General features: G+C 40.6%; 1 protein-coding gene across 1 annotated transcript in view; it reads right to left on the reverse strand.

Moving 5' to 3' along the window:
* LRP5 (LDL receptor related protein 5) overlaps window positions 1-23,392 on the reverse strand; it is a 127,359-nt gene that overhangs the window by 79,845 nt on the left and 24,122 nt on the right. The window contains exons 2-3 of the mRNA XM_084207651.1: window positions 16,115-16,511; window positions 1,996-2,193 (exon numbers count right to left, since the gene is read on the reverse strand). Coding sequence (XP_084063777.1) covers window positions 1,996-2,193; window positions 16,115-16,511 — 595 coding nt within the window. The remainder of the gene's footprint in view (window positions 1-1,995; window positions 2,194-16,114; window positions 16,512-23,392) is intronic.

Genomic DNA, 23,392 nt, shown 5'->3' on the forward strand with positions numbered 1-23,392 from the left:
CCACCACACGGAATGCAAATTTCCTTTTTATTTAGATTTTGAGGTAATCCTGAATGGATTTTGGGATGGGAGGGGTGGAAGCATTTGAAACAGCACAGATTTCTTTATTGTCATGGATGAGTGAAACTTGCTCCATGTTTAAGGAACAGAAACAACCTCAGAAGTTATCATCTAGTCTGAGCCCCTACTGAAATGCACCTTAACGTCAGAATCCTGGAGTCCCAACTTCACAGACATCTGTTTCAACATTGATCAGTAGAATGGAAAAGGGAATATATAAAAATCTCATTTAAAAGTAGTTATGATTAAGATCAATCTTCATGGCACTTTATCAATATCCATAACACTTTCAGAATTATTATGCTGGACAATACGTCAAAGTTCACATGCAGTCAGACATCAGGAACCTCCAGAACGCACCCTGTACAGGGATATTCTGACCTCAAGTGTGCATTTACAGGCTCTAGCACCTGAGTAAAATATGCAAGAGAGCCAATTTTTTCTTGATGCAAAATACATTATTTTTTCCTAAAACACTATGTGATTTATGGTACAACAGAAATCTGTTTGGGAGGTGGGGCATTGATCTATCACAAAGTAATTTAGATAGATGGCTGGAATTAGTGTATTCAAAGTCTTGCTCCCTTTCAGGTGGCTTTTCTCCACCTTAAAATGAGCAGAATAGATTTTAGTTGCTAACTACAACTTCAACATTTACATACACATGCAAGTAGAGTCTGTACAATTTGTAGGTGCATGAAAACCCCAGAAACAGCATGGAAACCTCAAACTCTGCCACTCACCCCCAAATCAGACAAACATATTCATGCTGAATCACATGAAAATCTTTCTTTCTGTCTATGAACCTGCAGCCAGACTTGGAGCCACCACTGCCTTCCACAAAGGCCTTTTCCCTTGTCTCCACTCTGGACTGTCAGTCAATACTTGTCACTTACTACAATGCCACCATTATCCAGCTCTTACACAGCGCTCTCAAAGGAACTTGAGAGCGTTTTATAAAGGATGTCAATATTGCTATTGCTCTTTTATGACTGTGAAAATCAGGCACAGAATGCAACTCAGTAAAAAAAAATGGAAAAACACCATGGAATTTTTTTTGGGGGGGGAAGGCATATTATTCTATTACACAGAAATGCGTAAAATAGAGCTCCTCCAACTTTGCACCAAGGCAAAAATATTTTATTGACACAGGCACTTAAAATGTTATGAAATCATGAAAATGTCATTTAAAACTACCTGAAGACCAAAGCCAGACAACAGTGCAGAGATTACTTTGGCAGGACATTTTACTGCATGTGGCACTCGCCCTTCAGGACCAACGCAACCCGCCCATTGAGCGCTGCACAGAACTGAAGATGCAATCTCAAATGCCTAAGTCTGCCCTGCCTGAAGTGTTATTTCTCCACATCTACAGAAGCCAAAACCTAAGAGCACTCTTGGACAGCAGCCACCAGAAAACTTCCACGCTGTGCTTTCCAGAAAGCTTTAGGAAACTCTGCTTCCTAACTGCTTGTTGTTTGAAACAACCCAAAATTGGTTAATTAATAGGCGTGACATAAAGGACATCTCTGGCTGGGGACATGGACAAGTGTGTCTCAATGTGTATTTCTTGTTGGTAAAAAAACATCCACAATACTGTAAAACCCCAGTCACAAGTTAAATGTTATATTGTCTAGGGTCAAGAATAAGCACCTCCAACTATTTTTAAGACAAGTAAGAGGCTAAAAAAGAAGAATCCTGCTGCATAAGAAGGCTGTGCAGTGAAATACTGATACAAACAGTCTTACTCTTAAAACCAGTTTTATAGTATGGGAGGTTATTTTTTGCAAGGCTATTAAGAACTGCATTTAAAAAAAACGGTAAGGTATTTGCATTATTTGAGACTACTGGGGAAAAAAAGTCTCATTTCAAAATGAGCACAGAAAGTGAGAAATAACTTCATTATAACCTCATTATAGACCAAAGAGAGCTTACCTAAAGGAACCATCCAGATTTGCCCTATGGATGAAACTCAGTTTTGCATCAGCCCAGTAAAGTTTCTGCTCGTCGAGGTCTATCGTGAGTCCATTTGGCCAGTAAATATCAGAGTCAACGATGATCTTGCGCATGCTGCTGTCCATTCCCGCCCGTTCTATCCGGGGTGTCTCACCCCAGTCAGTCCAGTACATGTACCTGAAAGAGACACACACAGGTGAGGCCACGAGACACGCTGGGACAGCAGCTCTTTGCAAACCTGTAATGTACAATGGTAGATTAAACACAGCACAGACACCAGGGTTTGCTCCCATAACTTTTACACACTTTCTATAAGCAAATCAAACCCCAGGCCCACAGGGCACAAAGTAAGTCCTTCATGAAATCACCTCACAAGTTTTGCCTTTGTGTAATACATTTACCATTCTCTTCCAATGCTGAGTGGTACCTGATTGTCATAAGCATTTACAACTGAGTATCATCCTTGTATGGTCAGTTACTACAAATTAATATCCTCCATCACATTCTGAGGCAGCTAATTACCTATCCAAGCAGACAATGACCACAGCTTAACCTCCTTTTACAAATCTACAGAGAAAAAAAGAATAAAATCAAGTGTCCTGCAATTTGTTTCTGTCAAAAAATAAATCATGAATCCATGAAGACTTAGAAAGGCATTAAATTTTTGGATTTTTTTCCCCCATTCTCATCCATGTCCCAGTTTCCAGGTCTCTCCACCTATGGGCAATGTTAAGTAGCCGTGAATAGACTCACACTAGATTAACAGCACATACCAATTGGAAAGGACTAGATCAGAGTGTGGCAAATCACACAACATCTGCACGAAAAGCTGAGACTGCACAGTTACAAGAGAAATAGTCTGGTGAGAAGAGGACAGCCAGTTCACAGCTGGTAAACATTACCCAGCACCACATATGCAGCCTGCAAGTTCCACATGCAAACACAGCACAGGCAGCTCCTGGCACAGCTGCCTCAGGGTGCTCAGAGAAACACACTGCTTCCCCAATGCCATGACAGCCTTTTGGGTCACGGGTCTGTGTGAGAAAGCCCTTGCCCTGAGGAAGCTCTCAAACATAACCAGGGATCTGTGCACTGGACCCATCTCCTCCCCAGGCTCCCGACACAGTATTGGATCAACAGGAGCACCAGATGGGCACCAGCTGGGCAAGAGCACTGAGCTGCATCTGAGCAAAGTCCTCCTAACACTGGAGCTTCAGAAAAGCATGGTACAGAGACATCTATTCAGTCCTGCACAAAGCTTAGCCAGATGTTCCATAACCTGGCTTATCTCTGACCCTTGGCTCCCCTGAGAAGACAGCACTTGCTGTGCAGTCACAGTAGGAACCACGAAGGAAGTAAATGAATGTGGATTGTGAAAACACATGTATACAAAAAAAGCTTTAGGCTTTATTTTATGAGAGAGAATGCTGTCCACATCAGGGATGATTTAGGGACTACATTTGTAATTGCTGTCGTGCTCCTCTTGCTCTCCCCTTCGCACAGCAAGATCCCCCTGCAAACTGCAAAGACTCTGGAGCTGCTTTACCTGCAGCTGGGCCATCATTTCAGCCAAGGAGGAACAGGCAGCTCTGCAGTTATCACCAGCAAACGTCCCTCACACACTTAACCTTAAAATGCCCTGATCTCCATGTGCATCCTCCACCCCAACTTAGACAGATCTCCAGTTCCAGGGCAGTCACAGCACCTACACAGCAGCACATATAATCATGAGCAGTTTACCCCACTAAAGAGGGGAATATAGATAACCATGCAGATAGACAGACAGAAATTACTCACTTGTATCACAATACACATACACCTGAGTGTGAGGTCTAACAAGTTTTCTAGTTGAAATAAGACTTCCTTGCAGGTGAGTCCGCAGGTTTCTGAGACAGGTCACATTAGAGTGGCTGAGGCACAATCATGTCCCCAGATGCCTTCCCAAAGCTTCCTCAGTTCCAGCAACCAGGACAGACTGACAGCTCCTGAAAAAGCAGCAGCAGTAGCTGAGAGCTGCCCCAGTTCAGAGGACAACCTATGAATGTAAATTGCCACTCATTTTGGTTTTCCTTAACAAGTCAGGCTGTAATTTGCGGCAACTGGGACTGTGTGGGGAAGCAGCTATTGACAAACAACTAAAGGCAGAGAAAAGCAGACATAAAAAACCTGCCTGTACAACCAGCTGCTGAATCATAATGTCAAACTGATATGGCCAAATACTCATTTTTAGTCAGGTCAAATCAGTTGTCTGATCCAGCTCATCTGCACTAGCTTGCACCACCTGCATCCAGCTCTACAGGAATAAAGACTGACAAAAGACAGACTGTTGAATGAAGAAAAATGTGGCTATTAGAAGTGACTTTGGCCCATATCGTGGCCATTGAAATGTGTAAATGCAGACTAAAAAGGAGCTTAGACCAAAATGAAAAATGCCATGAAAGTTACCTAAAAGAAAAAACCAAGGAGGCAAAACTAGCTAAGTCCTGTTAAACCCTTAAAGCAGGTTAAAAGGATGAGAAAACATCCCGTAAGTTATCATGGAACAAAATTCCTGTCCTCAGGCCTTCCATTAAGATTTCAGCCTGCACTCTCAATGCATTCAGATAAAGGAAAAAAAATAAAATCTGTAAACCAAATGGGCCCTCATGGCTTTTCTATGATATTAAAGGAGCTCCAACTCGAGAGCCTCTTCCCAAAAAACAGTGTCATTTAATTTCATAGGTGATGTGTGTTTACTCTTGGCCTCACAGAGACTGCTGTACAGAAGTAGTGCTTTCAAATTCACACAAAAACTTGTCACAGGAAAATTGCATCTCTACATTTCAGCTCATTAGCAGGCACCAAGCTCAACTTAGTACTATGTGGAGTTAGCACAGTAGCTGCACCACAAAGGAAGGGTCAGCAGGATGAAGATGCACTTAGACAACGTGGAGAACAGTCTGAATGCAGGCAGCCTTCTTTCAAAGCACTTCTCTCTCAGTTGGACTTTTCTAAAGCAACATACCCTGTTACCACCTTGTCCTGACAACAGGGTGTCCCTGCAATCCCTCAAGTATCATAAAGCTAATAATCTCAGTGAACTTTTCAGAGTATACTGAGCCTCTGCACGAATCAAACACCTAAAGAGGTAAAGGTTTCCTTCCTCTGTGTGCTCCACATGGTCCATCACAGGAGCACACACCAAGCCATGGAATGGCAAATACAATTTTTGCCTCCTTTTCAAAGAGGCTTCCGTCCTTTCATCAGGCAGCAGGTGCTGAATTACCAAGAATTCTAGGAAATTTGCCCTGGTTTGGGGGTCTCTCAGCACATCAAGGGCCCAAATCAGGAGTCTAGAAATCAATGTAAGAAGCTGCTCCTACAGCAGGACTGATCTCCTCTCTAGTCTAAGTGAGCCCATTTAAAACCATCCCACTGCCAAATGAAGCACTTCATCCCTGGTGCCCACTCCCGGTGTTGACATTAGCATTCCACAAGAAAAAAAGAAAAAAAACCCACAAAACCTTTCAGTTACCTTAGCAAATAATCAGTCTTCCCAATGTTTTGGCAGCACTGGTGCTTAAACAGAAGGAGCAAAGAACAGCAGCAACCAGCCAGCTGAAGCCACCTGTGAAGCTTGTCCAGAGAAAGAGGCATTTCTCATCAACTCCCCCATGGCGAGTCACTGACTTTGAGTCTACAATTAGCTAGGGCAGTCCTTTCCATCCCTCCTCTTCCACCTTGCTCTAGACTAACATCTAGGCTCTTTTGACTTTTTTTTTTTTTTTTGCAGCACAGGGCACAACAGAGCACTGGACATGAGAATCTAACAAGCCATAAAATGTCATGTTTTAACTGCATGCCTATAAGGGATTTTCAAGAATGCTCAAAGTGTCAAGTTTCCCCTTTTTTTGCCCTCCTCTGTTTTGAGTGACAAACCTAGTTCAAACTAAGGTAAAAACACAGTGTTCTGGCTAGAACACAGAGTAACCTGAAGACAGAAATTTTTTTGCACAAGTTATAAATCCTAAAGAAAAGAAATATCCATGATTATTATGGAAAGAATGACACAAGCTTAGCTAAACCAAACTTAACTGGAACACTAATAAGAGAAATTTTTGGGGCAGGGGGAAAGCCTCCTTGCTATGATTTGTGATGAAGAAAACGACAAACTGTCCTTGAAATAACCCATGGATCTGATTAAAAGTACTAGTTTCCTGCCAAAAGTACTGAAATCTGCTTGCAATAGCTGGTTGATCAGAGAAAGAGGAATACAGAAAAAACAGTGGAGAAATTAAAGATTTTAGTCATGTCCTGAAGTAATAATTAGGCCTTACAGCCTGCATCTTCCAAATGCCTCCAGTCTACAGGATCACTTCTTACACAAAAGCAGACACTTCTGGTTGGAGCTTTATGGGCAGGGGAAGAATGTGGCAAAAAGCTCCAAGTGGCTTCTCAGAGAAAGGAGTCAATCTGCATGTTTTAACAGCTTATATGCAGGAAGTGATTTTGATTCATCCTGATTTAAATTAACCTTAATTCAGGAGCCTGGAGTGATAACTGAGACATTATGGGGGGGGAAGCTTTCCTGATTTTTTTTTACCTCAGTCTAAAACAAGCACTTTCAAGACTGGGGTTTTTTGTTTTTCAAATAGAACCTATTTTTCAGGTGTCCAGTATATTAACAATCCCTATCATTTTCATTTCACCATTTAAATAAGAAACCCAGTATTCAGCCCAGATAACATTCCAGAAAAATAAGTAGACTAAGCAAAGAATCTCATTCTGGCACTACCTGTGCTATTATGCCTCCCAGTTTTTGAAGCCAGCTGAAAAGATGCACACTGAATAACAATGAAGAGCCTAAGGCAAGCATTTGGGTAGTTTTTTTGTTTGGTTGATTTTCTTGGTGGTGGTGGTGTTTTTAAATGTAAATTCCAGAGTTTTAAATACCCCTGGGCCAGGGCACGCTGTCACAATTGTAAGAAACTAAAAATATCAAACCCAGTATCTTTGTACACATTAGATCGATCACATTTTAGGACTGACATCTGAGGAGTTTTATATCCTCCTTGCATTGCAACAAGTCAACAAAAGTCTAACAGCACTGAGGCCTGTCAAAGAAAATGAAAACATGAATTCCTAAAGAGCTAATGAGAGAAAAAAAAAGCCCTTGTGAGCAAAATTCACTGCTAAGCAGCTAATGCAAATCAATACCCTTAAAAAAAAGTAACCAAGCAGCACTACAGAAGCTCTAAAAAAAGCAGACCTTGGACAAACCTGCGGGTTACTTTATTTAGTTCTTCAGAGATGCTTAAGTGTCTTCCCCCCATCACTGGTTTTAAACCTTAACTCCAGATTTCCAAGGCAGAAAGGAAGGAGAGGCAGGGAGAAAAAGAGACTAATATCAAATAATAATTTCACAGCACTTGCACCAATTCTGTCCCTAAACTGCTCTGCTGCACCACTTTGCTACACCAAAGAAACGAGCTGGAACAAAGCAGAGCAGAAGCCAAAGCTCCATCGAAGCCATGGTGTAAATGTACACTTTCCTCTGAACACACAGCCACCAACAATCCATCCAGTCCAGCAGCCAGAAGCACCAGACCCAAGAGAGTACATCAAATTCAGTTACTGCTCTATATGCAAGCACATATATGTCATGTGTGACATATATTACAAATTTGTAAGCTCTATATGTAAGCTGCAAGCTTCACAACCAAGCCTTCTAGTCAGAACTTAATTAAATGCAATTCAACTCCAGCCAACAATGCCCTGGGTTTTGGCATATAAACTACCACACTGAATCAGGGCTTAAATGGGGCTTCCCTTCCTATCGGGAAAATGGGACTGAAAACCACCTTGCAAAAACAAACAGATTTTGAAGTTGGCAAACTGCACCCCAGTGGGGGTTTTTGTTGGCTTTGTTTTTGGGTGGGTTTGGTTGGTTGGTTTTCTTTCCCCTGCTTAACTCTTTTTAAGATTCCAGGTGCAGGAGCAAAACCAGTACGAAGACCATATTTCCCTTCAGTCTTAAAGCTGCAGGTCATTTCTTGTGCATTTCCAGTGCTTCATGTCTCTTGTCATCATTTTCACAAAGATTAGAAATCAGGGCTGTGCCCTCCAAGAGCAGCCAATCAGCCATCTGAGCTGGAAGGTATCACAGACATAATAAAAAGCAGCCAACGTTGCCCAAACACTTTTTCCATCTCCCAAAATGCAGTACAGTTGCCAAACCTTACATAACCTGCTTACACAAAAGGGGCCAGTTGTACAGATGATATAAATCAGTACAAACTTCTCCAATTTCAACAATGCTCTTGAACTTATACAAGCCCATGGCACAAAACAGGAGTTTACAGGAAATTGCTACGAAGTTTAGATTCCTGCACATGTAAAACTTACTTCCCACATCCCACCTTTAAAGCTACAAAAACTCCACTGTGAAATTAAATATCCCCAACTGTTTACAGAAGAAAAGAATGTCTATCTCGCATAGCATTAAGCTGCAAATTACTTTTTTTTTTCAAATTACCTTTTTTTTTTTTCTTTTTTTAAGCACTGAATTTTGAGACCTGGATGTCCTCGACAAAATCATTACATTAAACCCAAAAATATGCCACAGCAGGTAATCATTACAACTAATCACACTGTATTCAAAAATGTGTACAAAGCAAACAAAACCCTTGAGAACCAGCCCTCTCCACTACAGTTTTCCTACAATGTCTGTCATTCTGATTTACTCTTTGAAAACACACACTGGTAAGGTGTCCTTAATGATCTCTGTGGCCCTCTGAGGAGCTCACAGCAGCATGTCCATGTCTCTCTCCTGCTGAGGAGCCAGGGCACAGCACTTCAAGGGTCCTTTCACCAGCCCTGAGTAGAGAGAGGTTCTTGATCTGAGGGCAGCACTCCTCCTGATGAAGCACAGGAGTGCAGTTGGCTTTCCTGACACCAAGGGCTGTCTCATAATCAGTCCATTGACCCCAGGTCCCTTTCTTCCTTCACAAAATGTGATTTATTATAGGAATGGGAAAAATAGTCCAAATCTCAATACATTCAACCCATTTTGAAACACAATTCAGACACTCAAAATTCAGGGTATCCTCACATGAAAAGTGCAGAATGAACTGCTGAACTCTCCATCAGCTTGTGAGCTAGACCCAGTCATTACTTAACTACATCTACCTGAGGTTAAACGTAGATTTCTTCCTCTCTTCATAAAGAAACACTGAATTAAAACATATTTGTACAGTCAAAAAAAAAAAAAAGCATCTACACATTGGACCAACTTAATGGAAGCTGGGGGGCAGCAAATGCATTGACCACCAGTAATCCAACTGTGTAACTCAGGTGCCGGTGCCTCTCTTATCCACAGATCTCACAACTGCTCAAATGTTTAGCTCAAACCAAGGCATTTCATGTTTCATTGTGCTGATGCATTTTAATTCAATGTTTAGGGAAAGGTACACTCCAACTAAAGACAGGAATTTGTCAAGGCACAGAACTTGTTCATGTTCATTTGCACCCTTGTAATTTCAAACACAGTAACAAACCAAACCCTGAGAACACTCTCAGCAGGTCACATGGAAAAAATCTTACTTCAGCTCGTACTAATGCTTAATTGTACATGAAAAAAAAATCAGAAATATATATTGAGTTAAACCAAAGCAACTCATTCATGACAAACAGAATAGTGCCAGTCCAGCCAGACCAACATGTTGTACATGCCATGATCTCCACATTATGCAGCTATAAAATGCACCCAATGACATATTCTAATCAAAGAGCTTCCATCACCTGTCTGGTGCCAGTGCATTCCTGACTTCACCCAAGAAACCACTGCAACACACACTGGCACTAGGACAACTAAAGCCATCCTGTTGTTCCTTCTGTTCCCTCAAGAAATGGTGTAGAAATTGAGAAGAGAAGAATACAATTCCCAAACTTAATAAGACTAAATATGTACAGGGCAGAGAAGTATCAGTCTCCAGGACTCGGGATACGAGGAGTCACAGAAACTGAAGCAAAAGAAGAGTGCAAACAGGGGAGGGAATTCAACGGGGTTTTTAAGGAAGTCTACACATTTCAATCTCTTTCCCATGCAATTTTTGGGGGGTAGGGGAGAAGTAAATGACTTTTTTTCTATCATCTCTGAACAGGCAAGTCTGCTCTCTAATGAAGCAAAAGGTCTTTGAACAATATATGCCCTTTAGTCACATCTATGAGCAGGAAAAGGGAGAAATAAGCAGAGGAGGCTAATGAACTATTTAAAGCAAGGCTGTCACCATCAAGGACAATCATCTGAAAATTAGAGTAAATAACAATTCCCACAAAAACCTCAAGTTTCTTATGCATGAGACTATCTGCAGCTATTTGGAGACACGTATCAAAAGCTTTCCAAGTCCCAGAAATTACTGCCATACCAAGATACTGGATATGACTGTGAACCAATTTTACAGTTGAGTACTTTTCTTTCATTTTAAGATAATAATTGTGCTACTCGTATATTACAGAGTTTCAAATAACTAACCAAAAGCTTCAAAACAATTTTATACTTGCAATTAATTACTAACTAGAAGCACACAGGATATAAAGTAATCTCTAGCTTTCAGGCAGCAATAAGCATGTTTCACTCAAAACCTGGGCATCTTCTGCATCTTGACCAAGCAGCCATGAGTTAGGGTTTCTAAAAAGCACAGTCTTCTTTACTCAGAGGATGTTTCTTGCTTTTATTCTCCACCACTTGCAACAGTCACAAGTTTTTCTTCAGTATTCCCTCTCCTTTCAACTATTCCAAAGGAGACTAAGACCAGAAGATATACAGCTTAAAAGATGTCATCATTCACCCTTATTTGCATCAGAAGCTTCAGTCCACTGCAGCTCATGCAGTAATTCCAGCACAGCAGGCCAACATGCTTAACCTTTAGTACCTGCCATGCTGCTGTGTGGGACCAAGGTCCTGGGGAACCACCAGCAAACACCACTGCAGTTGGAGTGCTGACATAAACACAGTTGTGAGTTAGAACAGCTCCAGGTCTTGTTCATGGCTTTGCTGGGACACTGAGCAAACACTGGATTAACAACCAGGCATGTCTGAGGCTTTTAGTTTTAGACTCTGAACTGAAAGCTTTCTAATTGTGATAGCTGCCCCTTCTATATCCATTTTTTAGTATCCTATTTGGTGCATTTACCATCTAATCCTTTCTTTGGTGCCAAATATACTTTAGGTCAATGACAGCCACTGCTTGCATATTTTGGCTAATTTGCCATAAGTAACCTGAGGCAATGGCTAAGCCAGGCTGTGGCATACGATCCCTTAATGCTGTTCAGACATGATTAGGCTTGTTTTAATCTCTGAACTAATAGCCATTCCACAGAATGCCAAAACAGATGATTTATTTTTAGTACTCAGTAATTTCTTTCTTATTGCTGCATTCTAATTGGTATCTTATTTCCTTCTCCCGAAGCTTTGCTATTCCAAAAGGAGAAGATTGCTCCATAAATGAAGACAGCTTCTGGGGTGGTCCACTGGCACCAGCACTGCCTCTGCCCAACAGCCCCACACCATGCCATGGAAGACTTTTTAAGAATTAAAATGTGGGAGGAGATGTAGACAGCAGTTTGCAGCTTTTCTTCAGTCACACCAGTTCAAAGGTCCTCATTCTCCTCTTTCACAAACACCATTTCTACAGATCCCACCAGAGTCAGCAGGCCAGCTCAGGTATGGCAAACTCAACAACCCCACTGACTACACCAAGTGATGACTTATGACTTTGGTTATACCCACACCAAAAAACCCACAAGACAGCACACCTTTTCTTGAGGCAAGCAATTTTTATCTTTCCTTAAAATAATAATTTCACTAACATTTGACAGATGTCTCATTTAGCTCTTTGTGCTTTCAGCAAACAGAGGGGGCAGAAATTTTGCAAGCATTATTGTCTGCTGAGCAAGGCAAGCTATAGAAAATACAGCCTGGACTTGGACAGCAAGTTCACTCCAGAAGGCAATACAGCAGCCATCACACGAGTAGGAACAAATTCAAGATTTATATTAACCAAAGTAAGTATCTCTAACACATTGTAGACTTTAATAATGTGAACTACTTCATTAAGCACTTAGTAAAAATCAGATAGGAGGATTATGCTACAAATGGTCAGAATCAGAGCTCTGTGTTAAATGGAGATGGTAGCAAGCATTGAGATTTTTATGTCATAGATTTAATGACCCTTGTCAACACACATGCTAGGTTGTTCAGATCTGAGACCTTCACTACAGGACTGAAAATTAAATCATTTGTTTTGGCTACTCATTCATGCATTCTTTTGAAGATTTCTTTTCAGGAAACTGAAGTTTGCTTGCCACGACACGTGATAAAAACTTGTTTTTCAAATACATTCCTCATTCTTCAGACAATGTTCATGGCACTTAAGTTCTCTGCACTGCATTGCAGGGAATTTGAGCTACCTCTTTTGGGTGGGCTTAAGTAAAATCTTTACAAACAATAAATTCAGATTTGTTAGAAGCTCTTATCCTGAAAACATGTAAATACTTATGCAACGGTGTCAAACACAAAGTTAACACCAACACTACTGAATCCCCCATCACTGGTCTGCCTATCAAGAATGTACAAAACTGCTAATGTTCTACAAAACAGTACCAACAGTTTAGCCTCATGTCCTCCATTACATAAACTCAGCTTAACATACCCTACAGCAGGACTGGGATCTAAACGTTCAAAACAAAGCATCAGCAAATTTATAGAAAAATGTTTTGCACTGTCTTCTTAGTTTATCCCTCACATCAGGGAAGAACAATTGGATTAGCACATATTCTGCTTCCTTTAATTCCTAGAATATACAGTGGGTTCAGCAAGAAATTTTTAATGTGTATGGGAAAGAATGATGTTATGTATTAAGCCAACTCTTGTTAATTATGATACTCTTTCAGAGTATCAGAAGACCCTGTACAAGGAATGATTTTCACAAGCTCTGGGAAGAAAAGAGACCCACAGATAAGCTCTAAGTGTCCCACAGCTTGCCTTAAAAAATGAAATTTTAGGAATACACTGAATGATCGTTAGGGGAGAGCAATCTCTCTTTCTCAGTCAAAACTGTGAGATAATCAGTGCCTTTAAAAAAGGAAGATAAGCTGAGTGTGCAAAAGATGCAGCTCTCTTTAAAAATGTCACTACACCACAATCATCTGACTTACTACTTAGGAAGCCCATCAGAACACCCGAAAAATCATACTCCTGAATGTCAATTGGAAATCACAGAAAAACAGGCTTCAAAAGGAAACTCCAGAAGTCAACTTAGATCCTCTCCCATCCCTCTCCCTCTCCCAAGACTTGGTCGTTACACTTCTGGTGTTCCTGAGAGATGATGATGGTATTTTCAATATGTTCTTCTCTATTCTCTCAAACTAGTCTATGTCTTAAAGAATCACACTCAAAATGGAATAAAATCTACTTTTTAAGCAAACACCACTCTGGGCATAACACCCCACTGCAAACACCCCATCCACCTCTGCAGAACAGCCTTACTAAGGCTAAAAGACAAGAGAAGGTGTCACCATTCTGCACAACAAAATGTTATTATCTCAAGAGAGATTAGATTTGTTTGACTTGGAGCATTCTAGACAAACCCATGTTTGGGTACTAATAGTATCAGCTAAGCATTTGCAAACTGCTTATTTGTCCCATTTTGCCTCTGGAAACCAAAGTTGACTAATGAAGTTTTCTTCCTCATTTTCTAAGCTTCCCACCCCACTTCTCTAGTAGAAACTGCTAAAAGGATGAAATCACATCTATGTGATGGAAATTCTTCCAAACTGAAAGCAAATGACTAGCCACTGACAGATTGCCTCATCCAGTTTTAAGAACCCTAGTCTGAACTGCATCACATTTCAGGATCCAGAAAAAAAACCCACCAACTTACTCAGGTGTTCTGATCTAATACTGTTCCAACAGGTGTAGGAACAGTATTAGCCACCTGATTTCAAAAACTTATTAACCAAAAGACAAATAAAAAGGTACTAAATGGTTTCTATTGGTTACTGATGGTATTCTCCTACTGTCACCCACTTGTCTTCCCCTAAGAATTTATGGAACAAGGAACACATGTGTGCTCAACCCCAGAGCCTGCTGTGCCAAAATCAAATGTCATGATCACTATGTCACAGATGCACTTAGGAAATATTTCAGAACTACCAGGTGAAATGAAGTGGTTGTAAAAGCAAATCTGAATGTTTTATTCCACAAATGTATGTGATAACTGATTTTTAAAATTTTCTCTTAAGTTAGTTTTTCAGGCAAACCTGTCTTTGATTCAACACTTAAAGAATCAGTCAAAAGGCAAGGAACTGCATCCACTTAGGAAAAGTAAACCTGGCACTGGCATTTCATGCAAAGTGCCATACCACTCTCTGTAATCCAGCTCACCATGAAATACACAATTTAACATCATATTCTCTCTTTAAATATACTAATGAACTCTATACCTAGTTAATCAATGCTAATTAATTAATTCTACACAGATTACTTCCTGTCAGGGTACAACAGGATTCCTGTTAATTTATTTAAAACCCCTCTATATAACAATTTGCTGTTGGGAGGGAGAATTCCTTTCACCTAAAGGCATCTGTAAGGAAGGCAGGATTAGGAGGATTAGGACTCCTCTGGAAAAGTCCTTTGGCCCAACAAAGTCACTCCACATCCCCTTTCACTGGTAATGGCTGTACCTTTCCAGCCATTTTCTGAAGGACACAGGCAGCTCCAGCATTTTACGTGTCAACAAAACTAAGGATTTTGTTTCTTTGGGTACACACAGTTTCATTTAGCCTTTGTATGCCCTTTATGAATTAATCAAAAATGTACCTGTAACACCTCACATTCATCTGGAAAATCTTATGCAGGAAACACTGCAAAAGCAACCACAGTTCCAGTCTGTGGCATGGAAGGTGCTGACCTGTGATCTTAAATTGCCCCCTATTGCATAGCTTCCACCCTCACTGCTTGCACACTTGAAGCAGGTAGTTTCTCAAGAAACTGCCCATCTCCCAGAGCAGGATAAACCACCAAATACGTTATTTTTATGGTTTATACTAAGCCCTTGCATTAACTCAGCATCATTTTGCAATGAGGACAGACTCAGTGAAAACATCACTTAATGCCAAATTTTCCTACAGATGAGAAACCTACCTATGTAGACCCTAGAGGAAAATAAAGTGGTCTCTGAGAAAGCATTGTGAAAATGGCAGCAGATCAGTGGCAAACCAGCCCACTTGTGTGGATCCCCACACACATCAGAAATGCCCTTGAGTTCTCTTTCCTCGTTTTCATGAGGCTCCATCTAGCACAGCACATCTTCAGTCATCACTGCAATAAATACCAGGCCCAAAGGACACAACACCAGCACTGCTTGTGCACAGGGAGAGCAAACAGCACATGTGAAACCCTGGGGAGGATTGAAGAGGGAGGGAGGAGCCATGCACATACACAAGTATTTCTAAGAGCACTAGAAGTGGCACATGCAGCCCGCACTCTCACTACTTCTTAACAGGGTCGCTTCACAGCATTGAGAATCCACAGTTTCACCTGGATTCTTTCCCTTGCTGGCACAAACATTATTATTCAACATCATCACTTAAAAATATCCTGATTTTGTTTACCAGAGCATAGCAAGTGAGAATTCCTGTTTCAACGCATGCAGACTTGTACATGCTGCTGTCTACATTAAATAGACATCACATATAAAATCAAAGTTAACTTACTAAACAAGATAACTGAGAAAATAATAATAATAGTAATATACTTGGAAAATTAATTACTTTTCCAAAGTGCAAGGGGATAAGCCAGGTAATTATACTGGTTGAATATTTGGCTTGGCACCTAAGAACCAGCTGTTTTTCTTTTTGGCTCAAGGTCTGGGCTGCCATTTCTTGCCACAAAATATTTAAGCTCAAACATATGTTCAGTTACAGATCTTGAGAAAAATACCTCGGGAAAATGTCAAGTGAAACAAAAGGCTATGTGTTCCTTGTCTTTTCAGAAGTAAAAACTCAACATAAATCACCACAGTATCCATTTAAGCATTTAAGCCAAATTAATATTTACCCATGAGCCGGATCCAAAGCTATTGCCCTGGGCTGATCAAGGTCTTGCCAGAAGAGGACTTTTCTAGATGTTCCATTGAGATTAGCTACTTCTATCCTATTGGTCTCTGAATCCGTCCAATAAAGTTTTTTCCCAATCCAATCACACGCCAGGCCGTCCGGAGAAACCAGACCAGAAATGATGACATTCTGCACCACATTCCCAGTTTGGTTAATGTAAGTTTGCTTGATGGCTTCTTCACTCACATCTGTCCAGAAAACGATGCCTTGTGAATACTGGAAGTCGACGGCAGCGGCATCCTCCAAGCCGCTGACCACCACCGTGGACTCCAGCTTCGTGCCCCCGGCATCCACCAGCCGAACGTCCCGCCGGTTGGCAAACAGCAGAAAGGGAGATGCTACAGAGGGAGAAATGAAAACATGTTAGCACTGCAGGCACCTACAGGTGTTCAAGAGCTGACTACGGATGCGGCACTGGAGGATTTCTTCTCCCAGACTGGCAGGGCAGGGAGCACAGAAGTGTCACCGTATCTAAAAACCTCTTCCTTCCCTACGTCAGACAGGGGGGTAAAAGAGAGATGGAAGAGCAGCCTAATTCCTTATCTAGGGGATGTGAGAAGCACCTTCCACATAGTTAGGAGCTCACACCAAGACCTTTCAACAATACCTTCAACTACACCATCTATCTGTTGTTCTAATAAGAGACAAATTACAATAAATTAAGTGTTCATGGTTTAAAAGCTTGGTTCAACCAGTTAAATTAGTAACAGCACACAGAAAGAAAGCTCTGAGGCCTTTTAGCAGCAAGCTGAAAGCCAACAGCACTAAACACAACACCCTGAAATGTTCCAACCAAGTGCCCTCCCAAATGGCAAAAACCACGACAGAGTTTCAGAACTGTCTTCTCTCCTGCCCCACAGCAAGAGAAGTTCAACACAGAGTTTGAAGGCAGACAATGACATGGGCTGGGGGTGTTTGTGAAGACTGCTGTTAGCTGAAAGAGGCAGCAAGAGCAAAAGGACAAAGGTTTCCCAGCTTCCCCAACCTCATCCCAATTTTTCTAACTCAACCAGTAGCTGCCAGAGCTCTACACCAGTCACCTGCCGCCTCCCAGCTTCACAGGCAAGCACTGCATCTGACAGGCTACCTCCAGTGCACAGTCAGCACAGGGACAATCAGTTGCTACTCAAAGAACAGCACATCGAATAGAGCAGCATATATTATATCTCCTATGGTTCAAGCCTGTCATATAAATACCTTCGGTTTTAAATTCAAGTTACTGTATGTAATACGTAAGAGTTACTTCTCGATATTGTCTTTCAGATTCAATTTCTCCTGCACATTTTAAAAAAGAAGACAGCTTACAGAGTGTCTGAATTGCAGGTCTGCAATGCTGGCAGCTCTGCAGATGCTATTGCCAGTCTCGTGAATTCTGGCTCTGACCACATTCTCACTAGAGAATGTGTGCCTCTGCACATCCTTGACAACAGCTAACTTGTTTATGTGCAGGCCAAGGACCTCAGTCAGAATATACAACTCCAGATGAACTCAAAAACATGCATAAAAAATCAGAATTTATATTATTATTCTCCATGGTCTTTTTTTTTATCCCTAAGCCAGGAAAGAGATTGTTTTATTTTGCTTTTTGAAGGAAGAGTATACTGATGTAATTCACATCACCTGGTAGTTTAAGTGAGGGTCTTGGACAGCAAAGAGAACCAACTGTTATCATTAAGGTTTCACCGAAGATGTAGTATCTTTTTTCTCTACAATATTTAACTCAAGAAAGTTTATACAGCTTGAGGAGAATTACTTGTTAAGAAATGATGTCTCAGTATCCCTCCTATTTAATTTTTCTGGCTTGCCAAGTCCTCCTCTCAGTGATCTTTAAAAACACTAGGAGTAGTATCAGGAAAATCCAACAGGTTAGGTATTGCAAACAGACAAAAACAGTCTAAAGTACCAAGTGCTTGTTTTCTTCTCTGCAGCTCATTGGTTCCCCATAGCCAAGTCAGTTTTAAGTGGCATTGCATCAAACATTTGAACACTTTGGGAAGCTTCATGTTAGAGGGCTCTAAGTCACAAATTCTTTGGGGCAGAGACCTTCTCAAGTTATGCACGCTGCCTCACAAAACCAGCCCCACATCCAGTCAGATATCAAAGCTGTAGAAAGCCTATGTAGAACTATTTTTTATAATATTGTCCCAAAAACACGTTTAGAGGAATCTGAATAGATGGATTTTCATCTAGACATTTCCATGCTGAAGGCATTATTAATGCTACTACAAAGGAAAAACAAACCTGAAATATCAAGTCCAATCAACAGCAGAGGAACTCAGCAGCTTCTTAACTAAAGATCAGACATGAAAAATGTCTAATCCAATCAGTATCAACATTATCCCAGCTCCCCATCCCTTTCAACAGATTTCTTCCCCCCCGATGTACACAGTAGGGCAGCAGCAGGCAGATAAGGCATTAACTGCCGTGTTCTCTGTCACTTCTGTCCTTCAGAGATGTCCTGATTGAAGTACAGCCACATTGTGCTGGCCATGAGCACCCAGCAGGGAAATCACACTGCCCTGCTTGCAGCTGTGCCAGAACTTCACTGCACTATACACTCCTGTAAACTGATTGATTATTGAAAATGACCAGGCTTGATCCCCTTTAAGAACAAGTAAGACAAAAAGAGAAGGCAGAACTCTGATTCTGAAAACTATATTCACTTCTCTACTCCTCCCCACTAGCCTATTTTATTAAATTTTATTAAATATATTATTATTTAAAATTTTATTATATTTAATATTATTTAAATTACTTTTATTTTTCAAATGGTTATAGAGCCCTTTCAGAGCAATACTGGTTGGGAAAATAAACAAACAAACAAGCAAACAAACAAGAAAAATACAAAAACTCCAACAAAAACCAGTGATCTGCTTCTCTGCCGTAACTCTTGCCTGAAATGCTGCTGAAGAAAGCCATTGTCTCTCATATAAATAAAAAAAATAAAGCAAAAGGCAGAAAAATACTTAAATGGTCTGCTTTCATTGTCTTGTATTTATCACTTCAGGTCAGAATGTGATGGCTTATGAGCAGGCAAAGTTAGTTCTAGTAACTCTGCAGCTTCTAGTAACTTTGCAGCTTGGAAATACGATTTCCAAGATGTCCCAAGAAAAGTTCACAGAACTTTTCAAATTTTCATCTTTCCCAGTTAATAAGCAGTAAATCTGAAAGAGGCGGCTAAGACAACAAATGTGTTTGTAGAAAGATGGACACATAGCATTTAGTTTCATAAAATTACTAAACTCAACAGTTTAGCGACTCAAAAGATATATTCATACTCTACAAAATTACAACCAACAGGGTTTTTAAGGCTTGAGAATAAGAAACAAAGCTCAAAAAGCATCAAAACAAATGGCATTGACAAAACACTTTATTTGCTGTACCATCAATAAATCATGCTAGAGATTCAAGGTCATCCCACCCATACATGGTACGAGTTTATTTTGAATCCCACAGATGGAAGTAGAATCAAAACTTCATTTCAAGATTATGAAGACCAATCTCCTTCTAAATCATGCTGTCTTCTCAGTTCTGAACTAGGCTTGATGGTCCACAGAACACTCTTAACCCTTGATGCATTTAATTCTTTACTGCACAACTCTTGACAAGGCAAAGCAAACTGGAAAGCAAGTTAAAAGGAGTTTCTGAGGAGAGGGACGGGGGAGACCCAAAAAAAGCAGCAATAACTGACTACCACTAACCTTCAAATGAGCTTATTTGCTTCACAGGGGGAAATATCCCTTCCTTGAGAAGGTATTCCACATTTAGAAGGTTAAGTCACTCAAAGGAACACTCAGTGTTACGCTCTATTTTGACCAGCAATACTCTAGACAACTGCAAATTGCTGGAAAAGGGAAATTGCTTGAAAAGTAATTTCTATTTTGAAAAAATAGTAGAATAAACAGTGAAAGGATGAATGCTGAATGTGGAGAATAAACTGTTTATATCCAGTCTATTACCACCCAATTGAAACGGCATTTTAATGTAGTCAGAAAAAAAAGTATTCTTTTCCAGTAAAATTAGAACAGTTCATATTTTTCCATAATAGGCAATATTTAAAACGTCTGTACCTAGCTGCAGTTCACAGTCTTTGGACAAAACAAAACAACCCTGAAATATAACAATTTTTTAAATAAACTCTAAAAGAGATAACAGCCTGAACTACACAAAGTTCCAGAATTTCGTCTTGCAGCAATTCTACAATCTTACTTGGATCGTGCAGTACTTGATCAAAACCACTTCATTCTAGAAGGACATATTATTTCTGTGCAAAAACCCACCAATTTTCCTGTGGTTTTCTGCCAAGTGGAAAACACCCTTGACTTGACAATGTAGTGAGCTATCTACACAGAAGCCTATTGTACAACTGTGTGAAAACAGAGCTTCTCATCAGTCCATTAACTGCAGAAAAGGAAACACTCCTGATCAGGCAGGGTAGGAATCAAGCAAGGGTTCAATTTCCAGTTTTGCCTTTGATCCTTTAAATGCTCATTCCTTGTCTGTGGCCATTTATAAATTTTAACTGTTTCACCTGCATCTGGAAAGTTGTTTTGTGCAGACATAACTTAAGACTGGAGGATTTGTACACTTCTGTATCATTTATTTGGTTGACCACCATAAACAGTATCAGTTTTTGAATTCAGTCATCAACTTCCATTGTTTTAATTGCGCCCATTTAGAGCACTTGAATTTTACAAAGTGCTTCAGGGGTACCTGTTAGCCTCAGTAAACTGACATGGAACAAACAACTAAAAAATGAACTATATGGCCTTTACTCGTAGTTTCAGTAATAGCTTTCTAAAAACCAGTTTGACAGGGCTCAACATACATATTAAGACTAAGATGATCATGAATGATAATCAACAGTGTATTTGTCATCAGTTGTTGGTTTTCTGCAAAGCTGCAACACTTCTAAGAGAAGTTGAGCAACAGTTTTTAAAAGTTATATTTATACTACTTCTTCATACTTGTTGACATGCCTACATTTTGTCTCCTTCCCCTTAAAGCCAAAATAGAAAGACATGAGAATACTGAGGCACATGCATGATTTCTACCCTTGAAAGCAACAGAAGCACAGAAAAAACACAAATCCTATGTATAGCACAGGAGAAAAGCCTAACTTACCAGTTCTTAAACTGGTTAACTAGGCTGAAGTTCATGGAAAGGTTTAACTGTGATTTTAAGAAAAGCAGCTGAGGATCTTGGGAACCTGGCACACAATACAAAACAAGGGTCTCATTTTAATAAGCATACAAGCGAAAATAGCCATCCAAAATTACAGCATGTGCACCAACTTATATTTTAAATATTATTTCAAACCTTAACAGGACAATTGCAATGGAGACCTCTGTGGTTAAGCCATCTGTATGGCTGGACAGAGAGAATAGCATAATTCTTGCAGCAGCCAATGCCCCAAACCACAAAAACATTTATTACCAAAGAGCAAAAAAACCCCACACACCCCTACCACAGGCATGCAAGATGGGAAAAAACAAACATGTCAAAACTTTTGCACCCAAGGCTGCACCATGTTATGGAAACTCTTAGGCAGGATATGGAATTAGCATGCATCAGCTCTCTACACTTAAAAATAGCTGCTGTGCAGAAACAAGACTGTGTAAGTAGGGTCCTAAGCCATAAATTAATTGGAGAAATCACTTCTACAACACAAAGTGATCCCTCTTGTCCAGCTCTAACTCTCTGGAGCATATGGAGGCTTAGACCTTGGATGTCATAGAATCACAGAACGGTTTGGGTTGGGAGAGACCTTAAAGATCAGCTATTTTCAACTCCCCCTGTCATGGGCAGGGAGACCTTTGAACAGGTCACTCAAAGCCTCATCCAGCCTGGCCTTGAACACTGATAGGGATGGGGCACCCACAGCTTCTCCGGGCAACCTGTGGCAAGTCTCACCACCCTCACAGTAAAGAAATTTCTGCTTAATATTCAATCTAAGCCCACTCTCTTTCAGTTTGAAGCCGTTCCTCTCTGTCCTGTCACTACATGTTCTCATAAAAAGTCTCTCTCCATCTTGCTTGTAGGCCCCTTCAGGTACAGCTAGGTCAACTCAATACCTTCTTTTCTCCATGTTGAACAACCCCAATTTTCACTGCCTTCCTTGTAGGAGTGGTCCTCCATCCCTCTAATCACCTTGGTGCCCTCCTCTGGACTCTCCAGCAAGTCAATGTCCTTCCTGTGCTGGGAAATCATCAATGTCAAAAGATAAGACCGAATGTTGATCTTCCTGTACTAGCTGCATGTACTCAACCCAAGTTCCAGCTTGCCAGGTGGAGTCCTCTGAAGAACACAGGGCTATGGCCGTCATCCTCAAAACACACTAGTGAAAATAAAGTGAATTCCCAGTGTTATAACTAAATTACAGAATATCCTTGTTCCGACACAGAGGGAGGTGGTAGCAGTTATAGGGCACAAGACTAAAAAAAAAAAATCAGGACTCCTTGGTTTCACTCCCACACATTTCTTCCCCTTTAGCAAAGAACTTGAACAGGAATCTCAGCCCAACAATTTGTAAAACTCATTCCTCCTGCTACAAACATACCCTTCCTTCTGCTATTAATTATCTCAAAGGGCTGCAGTGAAGCCACTCATGCTCAAGTAAAGCACTTGAAGATATTCCAACAAAAGGCTCAGTGATGCACTCAGCTTTTCATTCCTGAATGGCTAAGACTTCTCTCTGTGAGCTGATCCTCTCAGTGATGGCTGGTTTATAGCACTACTTGAAGATGAAAGCACACTCCTTCTCCAAACTACATCCCATTCCTCTAACCCTTCCTGTTCAATCCATTTGATAGGAATTTGTGTTCTGGTTATCAAATAAGGAGGATTCATTTCCATTTTATCGGATTTTACTCGGGATCAAGGTCTGAAATTCAGCATGAGACCACTAAGAATATCATATATTTACACACTCTGTGCACAGCAGGCAATTTTTGTAAACTTTCCTCTTTACCAGCCTTTTTTAAAATTATTCACATGGTCACACCAGGCACACAACAGTGTGCAGTAATCCAGTCCACACTAATATCCCATATTATAAAATGTATTTGGTAGAAGTTTTTCTATGCTAAGTGTTATCTTGAGTATCACTGCAGAATACCACAAAATAGGATCTCAGTGCTCAGATCTGTTTGCTATCAGGCTAAGGCTGTTCATCCACTAATGTACCTACAAGAAGTGACATGGGCTTTAGGCACAGACA

This window comes from Fringilla coelebs, assembly GCF_963513975.1.
Source record: "Fringilla coelebs genome assembly, chromosome: 6".
Classification (NCBI taxonomy): Eukaryota; Metazoa; Chordata; class Aves; order Passeriformes; family Fringillidae; genus Fringilla; species Fringilla coelebs.